This window comes from Scylla paramamosain, chromosome 14 (assembly GCF_035594125.1).
Source record: "Scylla paramamosain isolate STU-SP2022 chromosome 14, ASM3559412v1, whole genome shotgun sequence".
In the NCBI taxonomy this organism is placed as follows: Eukaryota; Metazoa; Arthropoda; class Malacostraca; order Decapoda; family Portunidae; genus Scylla; species Scylla paramamosain.
In genome coordinates this window covers 13,019,923-13,032,422 of record NC_087164.1, presented here as the reverse complement: position 1 = coordinate 13,032,422, position 12,500 = coordinate 13,019,923, and the positions used below count along the sequence as shown (strand labels likewise).

The 12,500-nt window shown below is 43.2% G+C and overlaps 1 protein-coding gene across 1 annotated transcript in view; it reads left to right on the top strand.

Annotated features, from left to right (window-relative positions):
* Positions 1-10,779, top strand: part of LOC135106885 (uncharacterized) — a 175,160-nt gene extending 164,381 nt beyond the window's left edge. The window contains exon 5 of the mRNA XM_064016258.1: positions 10,705-10,779. Coding sequence (XP_063872328.1) covers positions 10,705-10,752 — 48 coding nt within the window. The 3' untranslated portion in view covers positions 10,753-10,779. The remainder of the gene's footprint in view (positions 1-10,704) is intronic.
* Positions 10,780-12,500: the final 1,721 nt, after the last annotated feature.

Here is a 12,500-nt window from a genome sequence, read left to right as displayed (position 1 = left end):
CTTTATTATTATTAGTTTTTTTTCTTCTTCCTATTACATTATTTCATACTGGATGTCTTGTACTTTTATTCATACCTAATACTAACTTGAGGAGCAGCAAGTTGAGAGGGCCCTTTTTTTTTTTTTTTCGTCTTTTCTCCCCGTTTTTGTTTGCCCTGTCCAGTCTTTCTTGAAAAAAAAAAAAAAATCTATAACTGTCAATTTGCAACGATCTTCAATTCCAAGCAGCAGTAACACCACGGTAACAACCTCCGTCAGAGTGGGGCAGGGTAAAGGTGACGCAAAATGAGGCAGGGTCAAAGTGTAACGGAGCGAGGCAAGATGGAAGCAAGGCAGGGTTCCTCAACAACTGAAGGTTCTGTATTCTTGAGCATTGTATTCTCTCCTCTATAATATTTTCGAATGCCACAAAGATAGTCAGTCAGGTTCCAGTAGATATTTTCCCTTACTGATGATGCAGCGTATGTTTAACTATCACCAGAAGATTACAAAACATCCTTGAAAATCACAACCTAACTACACGAGCTGGTGTAACGATTTGACTGAAGGACGGTGACACCTATGAGAACACGACCCCAGTCAATATTTTCCTTATTACTAATGCAACGTCAATTTAACTGTCACTACAAGACCATCAAAATACCCTTGAAAACTCCAACGACTTGAGTGTACCAGAGTTGATATAACAATTTAAGAGAAGACACTGCAACTTTGCATTCCTCACTCCCTTCCCTCTCTGGCAATCTTACCTTCTACAAACACTGCACGGAACTCAGACACACAGGAATATCAACACAAATTCTCTAAACTTTCAAAAGCATAACCACCTTCCATTCTTTACGACTCGATCGGAGGGTGAAGGTATGGATGAATATCGCGAAGTGTGGGTGGAGTGTGTGGGTGTTGAGCGTGTGGAGGCCGTTGGGCGGGGGGTGGTTTATATACTAGTGTGTGGGTTAAAGGCGTGCCAAGGGTGGTTATGGGGTTACACCAGCCTTGGAATCTCTCTTGCGTTGTCTGAACCGCGGGGATGAAATGTCGACACGGAGAATGATAGTCCGGATGGGGAATTATGACCCGGAGTGGCTAGTGAGTGAGAGGGAAAGAGTGGGAGAGAGTGAGAGGACAGAGGCATGCGTAAGAAGAAGATTAGACGGATTTATGGACGGGGATGATAGGTGGAAATAGATAGGTATATTTTTTACAGGGACTGCTATGTGTACAGCTGGTGGCTTCTTGCAGCTTCCTTTATTTCTTATGTTCTTATTTTCTTAAAGGAATAGGTGGGGAATGGAAGGACGTTAGAGAAGGAAGATAAGACCGAGGAGTGAATGGGGAAAGAATTAAACAGGGATGAAAGAGAGAGAGAGAGAGAGAGGAGAGAGAGAAGAGAGAGAGGAGAGGAAGAGAGAGAGAGAGAGAGAGAGAGAAATCAAGCAATATGTTAAATCTTGAAAAACCATTGGAGATATATTTAAGAAGAATAAACCGAATTATACATTGAATAGCTATCAATCTACTTAGTTAATTGGTTATTAGCTAGTTACGTGGCTGGCCGGATACTGGTTGATTGCGTAGTTTCAGTAGAGAACGCAACGGAAGTTAAAGTTTTATCGATGACAGTGCGAAACCATTATGCATGTGTGTGTGTGTGTGTGTGTGTGTGTGATAATATATGCGCATATGTTTTATAAGGTACAGCTGCAGTTTGCAATTAAGTTTTCATTATCGCTGAAAAAAAAATAAAAAATTGTTAGAAAAAAGGGACATTGTACGCATCAGTATCACAGTTTGTACGACATTCACCATCAATACTCTCTCTCTCTCTCTCTCTCTCTCTCTCTCTCTCTCTCTCTCTCTCTGAGCCACGCCCCGTCCTCCATGCTGCCTCTGTTAATGCAAGGCTTCTGTTCCGATTATTGTCATTACCTTGAGGGTCTTCTCCGTGTGTGTGTGTGTACTGAGATGGCCGTGGTTCCTCAGGGCTGTGTCAATGTCCCGCTGTATTTCCTTCTATCTGTCTCTCTTTTGTCTGTTTTTTCTTTGTCTCACTTGTTTATGTGAATTTTTTTTTATCTGTTTTGTCTATGGATTCGTGTTTTTTTTTAATTTGTTTGTGTTGTTTTTGTGTGGCTGACTGTGTGTGTGTGTGTGTGTGTGTGTGTGTGTGTGTGTGTGATGGTTGTTTGTGTTTCTTTTCGTCTTTTTTGTCGTTGTTTGTTTGTCTATTTGTAATATCAAGTGTCTCCGTGTTTGTTTCTGTCTCATTGTACGTGCCTTCAACTATTTTTTATGTATTTATTTATTTATTTTTTATTTTTTTGTAGCTTAGTGTGTGTGTGTGTGTGTGTGTGTGTGTGTGAGTGTGTGTGTGTGTGTGTGAGTTTGTGTGTTCAACTGTCTGTGTTTCTGACTATTTACGTGGTCTGAGTATGTGCGTTTGTTTGTGCGTTGAAGTGTGTATTTTATGTCTCACTGTCTTTGTTTTGTTTTCTTTCTTTGTGCTCATTTATTGAATTGATTTCTTTGTACTGTTCGACTTTGTTCTGTAGTGTTGGTAGTATGAAAAATATGGTACTTCTTTATTTTTTTTTCCAACTGAAGACCGACAAAATCTTACTTCTTTATCTTATTTTTACTGACTTGAATATGAATATGATAAATAGATTGTGTAAGTGTGTGTACGTGCGTGTGTGTGTGTGTGTGTGTGTGTGTGTGTGTGTGTGTGTGTGTTTATGAGTGTAGCTTGATACTTAGTCATGTAATTACAGCTTTTTGTTGACTTATTATCTTACTTTCATTTCTAGAAGGGATTCATGCTCTTTCTCAGGATAATTTTTCACGTTTATATTTCATGTTTTTTATTCCCATTTTTCTTCTTATTCTCGTCCTCCTCCTCCTCCGTCTCCTGTTCCTCCTCCTCTTCCTAATTCAGTTTTTTTTTTTTTTTCTTTCTTTCTCGCCACCTTCGTAATCATCGCCATCGCTGTCGGGTATCTGAGCGATTATAAAACTCTCTCTCTCTCTCTCTCTCTCTCTCTCTCTCTCTCTCTCTCTCTCTCTCTCTCTCTCCTCTCTCTCTCTCTCTCTCTCTCTCTCTCCCTGATTACGAGTTGAAAGATAAAATATGTGATATTTAATTAAATATTATCTTTTCGTCCCCACACTTGGTCTTCCGAAGGTTACAACACTGCCGCCCTTCCCCAACAACACCTCTACTCCCTCAGTATTGCCATCCTTTCCTTCTGTTCCCCTTCCTTTACGCATACCTCTCCATCCCCTGCCTTGACACACTATGTACCCTCCTTCATTACATACCCATCTTCTATCCAACATCCTTACTTCCTCAACTCTTGACATCCTTCCCTTCTTTTCCTCTACACTGACCCACTGCTCCCTCCTCCTCCCATCTCTCACACTCATCCTTCTTGTTCCCCCATTGCTTACCTCTTTCCCCACTTTCCTACCCCCAATATTAACGCTGTGACATCTTTACCTTCCTCCCCCACATCCCTTGTACCCCTGAGGCTGAGGGCTAAATTCAACATCTTTTTCTTCCTCTTCTCTCTCACGTAGCCCTTTCTCTTCCCAGCCGTGATCCAATGCACTTTTTTTTTTCCCCAACCGTGACATCCTTCCCATCTTCCCCTTCCTTCTGACATCTCTCTCTTTCCCCAGCACTCGTCCCCTCCTTTCCCTCCCTTACGCACTTCCCTCCCTTCTTCCTCTCTTCTACACTTCCTTTCACATTACTGACCTCTTCTCCCCCTCCTCTCACTCCCCCACGCACTCCCTCCCTCCTTCACCTCACAACACACATCTGTGGACAGCAAAGCACATGTCTGTACCGTGTGATGGCGACGATTATGTAAATAACAGCAATTAACTTTTTTTTTTTTATTATTATGAATGCGATCACAGGAATGGGAAAGGCATGGGACGGGGCTGAGTTGCATGGGGGGAGCTGGGAGTTGGCAGGGATGGGGAGAGTTGTTATGGGTGTAGTTTGATAGTGGGGAGGGTGAAAGGAATAGTGTAGAGTGAGTGGTGGAGACAGAATGGGGAAAAGGAAGGAGAAGAGAAATGGGGGGAAGAAAGAGTAGGTGGTGGTGGTGAAGGAAAAAGGAAAAGGAAAGGGAATAGAGGGGAAATAGGGAAAGGAAAGTGTAGCTGTAGGGGTGGTGAAGGGAAAGGTGTAGGGGAGGAGTGTAGACATGAAGGGGAAAAGGAAGGAGATGGAAAACGGGCAAAGGAAAGGGAAGGTGTAGGGGTGATGAAGGGGAGAGAAGAGAGAAGGGAAAGGATGTGAGGAAAGGAAAGGGAAGGTGTAGGGGCGGTGAAGGGAAAGGTGAAGGGGGAAATGAAAGAGAAGGTAATAATAGTAGGGAAAGGAAAGGTGAAGGGAGACAGACATGAAGAAAAAAGAATATAATAAGCAATGTAGTGAAGACGAATGAAAAAAAAAAATATATGGTAATGCGTTTGTTAATCAGCCAGTCAGTCAATCAGATCATTATTCACATCAGTAATTCAACACAGGCGTGAGAATGCTAACTAGATTATTATTTTCCTTGTAAAAACAAACAACAAATTCAGTCTGTCACTCGCTCTATTAATGTACCAGTTAACTAGTCTTACTGCATCAGTCAGTCAGCCAGTCAGTGTATTAGTCAGTCAGTCAGTGCATCAGTCAGTTAGCGTATCGATCATTCAGTCATTCTATTAGTTTATCAGCCAGTCAGTCAGTCCGTATATTATTTATTCAGTCAGTGTATCAGTCAGCCAGTCGGCCAGTGATTTAGTTAGTCAGTCAGTGCATTGGTCACTCATTCCATAGTACATCAGTGAGTCTATAAGTGTATCGGGCGTTGAAAGAGAGGAACGAATAGGGACGAAAGGAAAGGGACGAGGTGGTGACTTGCATGGTAGTGTCAACGCCCGCTTGTTCCGAGAGTCAGTGCGTGGCTTCAGGAGATGCTACTTTTTTTTTCGTATTTTTTTATTTTTTTTTCTCTCGCACTCGTCGTAAGCTGCTAAGTGTTGTGGAGGGAAGGGACTAAGTGTGTGTGTGTGTGTGTGTGTGTGTGTGTGTGTGTGTGTGTGTGTGTGTGTGTATGTATAGTGCTGTTTTTGTTGCGTCATCGTGGTGTTTGTTGCGTATTCATGTAGCAGTCTTAGTAGTAGTAGTAGTAGTAGTAGTAGTAGTAGTAGGAGGAGGAGAAGGAGGAGGAGGAGGAGGAGGAGGAGGAGGAAGGAGAAAAAAAGATCTTAATATATGACAAGAGCAGCGGGTCAGTAGAGAGAGAGAGAGAGAGAGAGAGAGAGAGAGAGAGAGAGAGAGAGAGAGAGAGAGAGAGACTTGGAAATACTGAGTTACGGTGTCGCAGCAGCAAGATGACAAGGCGGCGGCCAGTTAATGTTACAGATAAGTGCAGCATGCCCCTCTGAAAGAGAAGCATGGGGTTTTAACTCCTCCGTTATTATGGGATCATTTATATCTTACTCATTCCTTGCATTCGTGTCCCTCAGTGTGTTTGATTTTCATTGGGACTGTTTTCAAAGGCCACATAGATTAGACAGTCTGATTCTAATAACGTCTTTCATATTCATAGTGAAAAAATCATGTTAATCACTTGAAAAAGCACTCTTGGAAACCCCAGTAAGCTCCGCTAGAACATGTTTAAAAAATAGAGATAGATTATCGAAACATTTGAAAATATGATCTTGAATGTAACAGAAGAAAGATACAAAAGGTGAGTAAAAAGAAGAGTTATTACGGGGACGGCAAAATGTTAATCCTTTTACTGGTATGGTCATCCTTCGTTAATCTTCCTAGTGTTGTAAAAAGGGCTTGTTTAGCGGCGCAGGAGAGAAAAGAAGAGTAAACAGAAGGTTAAACTTATTTTTTCACCTTACAGATATATTTATGAAATCTTAGTTTAAAAATAGCGTTTAAAAAGTTCAGAGTATTGAAGGGAAATATTTGTTGAGCAGTGAAAGGGTTAAAAAAATCAATATGCAAAACCAAGTGCAAGAAGCACTGTTAATATGAAAGACTGGGGACGGTGAAATATAAGAGACAACACTCAAAACCAAGTAAAAGACGCGGTGTTAATATGGAAGATGGAAAACAATATCCAAAACTTAGTAAAATTTGTTAGAATGGAAGACACAGAGGGTGCAGTGGGAAGGGGAGATGAGAACAGAGTGACGCGTGGGGTGTGTACGTGGGCGTACGGTCTCATGCTTGGCGTCACTGCAAAACCAAGAAGGAAGTGCACACATCCCCGCAGAGATCGAGCGTGATCCATTTAGCAAGCTTAAATTGAGGCCGAAGTCCTGAATCGCATATTAAGAAATCTTAAGGTAACATTTGTGGCTTCATAAGCGTCTTGGGAGGAGGGGGTTGGGTGGTCCTTCCCCCGCCCCTCCCCCAGGCTGCGTCTCCCCAGCTTATTGCGGGGGACTTCTGTGGGTTCCTGTGATCTGGGGGAGTCACCGGCATTGCTTAAGACAGCACAATATTTGTAAGGTTTGAGGAATTTTTAGCTCCACATTTACGTTGACGAATCAATCATCTTCCTTTCGGGAACGTGTGTGGCTAAGTTTAAATGCGATGCCTTTGTCTTCTCGGTCACGTAGCGGACGGACGGCGGCGCTCATTTCTTGCTGACCACAGGCGAGGAAAATAGCTTGCAATTATGCGTTTCTTTTGGGTAATCGGACTTCGGGCGCCGGGTGAGGCCATGACGTGCAGTTAGAGCGAGGCGATGTCCGGGTGACGGCGCGACGCGGGCAGGGAGGGAGGGAGGGTGTAGGGTGTAGGGTGTCCCCGCGTTCAGGGCAAGACGTGATCAATCTTCGAGGGCCGCGAAACATCATGCTTCAGTGACACCCAACCCGTCTCGCCTCTCCCCTCCCCTCCGCGCCTCCCTCTCCCTCCCCTCCCCGCATCTCACCTCCCCTCAGCGATCAGCCCTTGACGTTCACAAATTATCGCATCGGATATGAACCTCGTATCGGGAAGCAGCGGACACTCACTACATTTTTGGCGTACCTTTCTCCGAAGCATTAGATTATATTACTCCATTTACATCCAAGTGAGGACGAGGCTGAGGAGAGCTATGCTGTACATTACATAGTCGTATACATCGTTCTTCGTCATATTGATAAAACTAGATATTAATAAAGAGACAGTAAGAAATTGGTTCCAGTATGGTTGATTATGGATGGAATACACTCAGTAATCAGGCTGGTAGCGCCGAGTCATTAGGGAGCTTGAAGGGATTAGATGGATGAAGATGGTAGGTGGATGCAGGTCTTATACAGGGGGCTGCCACGTGTAGGCCTGCTAGCTTCTTGCGGCTTCCCTTATGTTCCTGTGTTCTTTTATAGGAGTCATTAGCTGCTTGTCAGAAGAAAAATGTAAGGCGAGGTCACCACGAGAAAGTAAATATACTAGATAAGAATTTGAACTTTGACTGGAAAAATTAGCATCATAAATTTGAAAAATCCTTTATTTTCCTGAAAAATTAAACTGATCTGATAATGAAAGGATTAGGTTGCTGTGGTGGAGCGGGTGTGATGGGCGGCCCCGATGCACAGAAACAATTAAGTTGGGTGCGCAGCGGGTGGCTGACGGGCGTGACAAGCGGGGCCATGCTTCAGCCGCCCTCACACCCACTTCAGCGTAAAATATTGGGGATTTAATCAAGGGATAAACCCACAGTGTTGGCGTCCCGCGGGGCTGCGGCAGTAATGTTGATATCATGGTAATTATTGCAGTAATTCATCCCCGTCGTGGCGCTGATGAATCACAGGCGGGAGGAGGGGAAGGGGCCCGATAGTACTGGAGGCAGGGTGTGGGTTGCCGCCTCGCCCGACGCTTCACCACTGCCACACCACCCCGGGCGTGGCGTGTGTGGCGTGTGATGCCGCGGTGGTGTGGTGAGTGCGGCGTGTGTGGCAGGAACGGTGTGTTAGCTGCGCGAGACCCACAGGTTATGACTGCGATGCTTATCCTGTCCGTCACTGGTGGGGGGGGACAGGAGGGGGAGGGAGCGGCCAGCCAGCCAGTGCAGGGGCAGCTAGGGACACCGCGGAGGGAACACATGGCAACCCGCTGGCCGAGAATGAACCCCGATCGCTGTAACTATCGCCTACATATACATATTTACGAGATGCGTGTCATAAAACGTACAGCGTGTAGTCGTTAGCAACCGTTAGGAGTCTATTATTATTATTACCACGCAGGGATCACGAGTGGCATCGAGGTGGAGGAGGATCGCGGGGTATTAAGCAGCGCCACGACGCCTTGCTTCGCCTTGACTGCTTCATTTGAGCACAAAGGTTTATCAGAGGCAGCGTTAAGGGAGGCAGGGTGAAAGGGGGCCCCACTCCTTTTTTTTTTTGTGTGTGTATCTTTCCAAATTTGTACAAGTCATCAGATTCAGCATCGCATAAGGCCAGCCCATTATCTGCAGGCAGTAATAGATGGGAGGCGGCCAGCGAGAGGCTCCTTCACCCGCGCCTGCAGGGCCTGACGCCGCTATAAAATGTTGCCCTCACTCGCTGCGCCATGATGCGGTGACCTGATGTTCCCCAGCGCATGGCACCTCGCATTCTGGTCCCTATACTCAGATCAGGTTCAAATAATCGTTATGTGTGTATGTAAGACGATGGCTTGGGTTATCTTTTCACTACCAGACTATTCTTTCCAATAACCACTTTTCTTTTTATTTATTTCATACTTAAGTCACAGTTACATAGCTTAGAAAAGAACAATTTAACCTATTCCCTCATCTATCTGTGACCATGCAAACGATTCCTCACAGTGTTCTGAATGAGGGCAGACAATAAGTTCCCTTAACCACGTGCATACATTTTTTTTTTCACTTATTTTTGTACCAAAGTCACAGTTCTGTAGACAAAATCAACTTTCTTTTCTTTCTTCCATCCCTGTCCATGCGAACGATTCCTCACAGTGCTCTGAGTGTTACGGACGACCATAGGAGTCAAAAGGGTTCAAGGAGAGGGACATGTAGCTCTGTGCAAACGTTCAGGTGCAAGACATACCAGTTCGTGACCCGCTGAATGGCCAAGTTTAGTCATGGTCATCGGTCTAGCAACCTGAAGCACTCGGCTCCGCTGTGTTTTGCCTCTTCACTCATTCCTAACTCCCCTGATCTGCTGACTGTTTCATGTAACCTGAGCATTGATAGGTTCTTAGCAGATCAGAGTTTAGACTGAGAAAAAACGCCAATTAAAGTGGAATTTCACACTATCATTGACCGATTACTGATCCCAAGAAAAGGGTGAAGTGCTGTTTGCTTGTCATCGTCATTAGTATGTTTGTAATCACCGTGTATATGCGTGACGTGTAGCTTGTGTATACGTACATGCATACATACTACTGACATGCCACATACCATATACATATTGACTGTAAGCTGTTTATATACTGCTGTCTATGTACCCTGTGTCTCTGTAGTTCTTTAGTACCATTGAAATAGTAATTTCCTTTTGATTGTACGCTTTTGTCTCCCTTTTTGTTGTTGCCCTTGGACAGAACTCTTCTCACATAAAAACTATCGCTAGTTTTTTACATTGAAATCTAGAAAAAAAGAAAATCAATCTGTTATTCCCTCTTTTACATGTCTACCTAAATATATATATATATATATATATATATATATATATATATATATATATATATATATATATATATATATATATATATATATATATATATATATTCTTTTTTATATTACTCAATGTTAAGGAAAAACAAGAGCAAAATAAGACCATAAGAGACCAGAATAGAAATATTTTCGTTAAGTCGCGGCACGTTCACACTTTCCCCCTTTTCCCCCAAAACACACACACACACACACACACACACACACACACACACACACACACACACACACACACACACACACACTCACTCACTCCAAGCAAACATAAAAACACACGCAGCTTCACATCATAAATGCAACGAAGCAAAAGACCGATTCACTACTTTTACATAACCTTGTGCAGCATATCCAACTAATTTATGATGACGCTTGCTTCCTGATACTGAGCTGTGATATCAGTGCGTCTCTTCCTGACCAAGAAACTCTGACGAGGATTTACTTAGTAAGATCAGCCGCACTTATACTGATTAATGTGCGGCTGAAGGGTGATGGGGAGGAATATGCTACGTGTCGAGAAAGGCGAGAGAGATTGACCCTTAAGCAGAAATTAAAATAAGTAAGAAATATTGTGTGATTTTCATCTTAAATTTCCAAGATTTTATGTGCCTTCTCTCTCTCTCTCTCTCTCATCTCTCCTCTCTCCTCTCTCTCTCTCTCTCTCCTCTCTCCTTCTCTCTCTCTCTCTCTCTCTCTCTCTCTCTCTCTCTCTCTCTCTCTCTACACACACACACACCACACACACACAGTCATTACGTGCATGCCCTTCACAGTAGTAGCATATTAGTCAGCATAACAGCCTAACACAGCACAGCACAGCATCAATAATACTAATCTTAAGATCATGAAATATAAATGAGAACATACTGAAATACATTGCTCATAATGAAACAACTAAAACTGCTCTTGATAATGGCTAAGATCACCATACCTGATGTTAGCCAGTGTAGGCGTGGATAGGGGTATTCAGGTGTGTGATGACAGGTGTGTGTTTCTCGTATCTTTGCAGCTCTACGAACTCAGTGATGATGTGAAGCGGAAAGGAGTTCCTCGATGAGCTGTTCTCCTTCATGCAGAAAAGAGGTGAGTGTTGACTTGGCATACTATCTTCCACTCATTTTTCCTCTCATTTATTCTCTTTCTTTCTCTCTTTATTTCTTTCCAGCCAGCATTCGTTCCTTTCTTCCTTCTTTTTTCTTTCATCTTCCTTCCTTCCTTTCTTACATCAGTACTACCTGGGGTTCCTCTGCAGTACTAATGAGATTACTCTTACCTGGTAGAACCCTGAGGTATGAAAACGCAAAAACTATGTGCGTCATTTTCTTTACCTGAGGATTAACACTTGTCTGTGCTGTCAAAATAATTCAACAGCTTTCTGTGCTTTTTCTGCTTATTTATTTTATGCATTTCTTGTACTAAGTTGGAGTTTTCCGAATCGTATCTGGTGTTATATTATGGTTTGTATTCGTAAAGGCTTTAATTTCTCATGACGACTGTTTTCATAGACCACAGTTATAGTTACCTGGGTTCCCTTGAATGTTCACTTGGCTTCTGTATTACCAGGTGTTGTATTAAGCTCCATTATAAGCCGCGTTCCTAAAGAGCTTGGTCTCCCGTCAGGGCTATTTTTAAGGGCCACAGATGATTAGTCGGGTTCTCTGGGGTGACTTTTGTTATTATCTGTATTCTTAAAGGCTTTGGACTTTCATCAGAACCGTTTACAAAGGTGTGCAAAAGTAATTAGTTGCGTTCTTATGCATAACCTAACCTAATTTAATGTGTTGTGGCTTGTATTCTGAAACACCTGGATTTCATAAGGACTGTTTACAAAGACCACAAAGATGATTGGCTAAGTTCTCGTGAGCGCTTTCCCCCAGTGATGATCCAGAATCTTTGTGAATCACTAGAATTACGCTCGAGTTTTCTTCTTTTCTCACCTTCCAACCCTTTCACCACACAAGCTCTGGTACCTCCAATAAAAAAATGAAAAAAAGGAGAAAATGAAGACACAACAGCCATGCGTCTCATAACCTCCTAATGCTTTCTGGAGACTAACAAACAAATACCGTCCCTTGTTACTTAACTTCCACCCTTTTTTTTGTTCACGTCTTTCTGAGTACGGGTCTCCTTTAACGCCTCGTGACTTCCTCTTCGGTACCGCCAGGACAGAAGACACGGGTGTATAAAAAAGAACGCTGGTACCCCGTACTGTCTGTCATAAGGCATCGTGAACCCTTGAGTGCGGGAGAGCGTTAGTCCTTTGTTGTACCGCCGTGAGGAGGAGGAAGAGGAGGATGAGGAGTAATTGACAAGTTGGTGGTAACATGTGGGTCTTCTGTCCACCTTCTCGTGTCAGTTTTTGCACTTCTGTTTTGCGTGTGTGTGTATGTGTGTGTGTGTGTGCGCGTGGAGGAGGAGAAGGAGGAGGAGGAGGAGAAGAATAAAGGGGGATAAGGAGGAAGATCATAGGCATATGTATGTAAGGTTATACGTAACCACCTCCTCATGTCACTTTTTGCACCTTTGTTTTGCGTGTGTGTATGTGTGTTTTTGTGTGGAGGAGGGGGAGGAGGGGAAAAGAAAAGAGAAGACCGTAGCTATGTGTCTATATGTAAGCATGCCTATACGTAACCAGCTTAAATTAGAGAAGTATATAGTAATCTTAAATCACAGTGGATCATTGTATTTAAGATAAGAGATATGATGTATAAATATTTTCCCATTAAATCCCAGCACCACTTATATGCGTTGTGAGACCATTCATACATTACAAATAGCCCTTCAATATACATGACTCCGTACTGA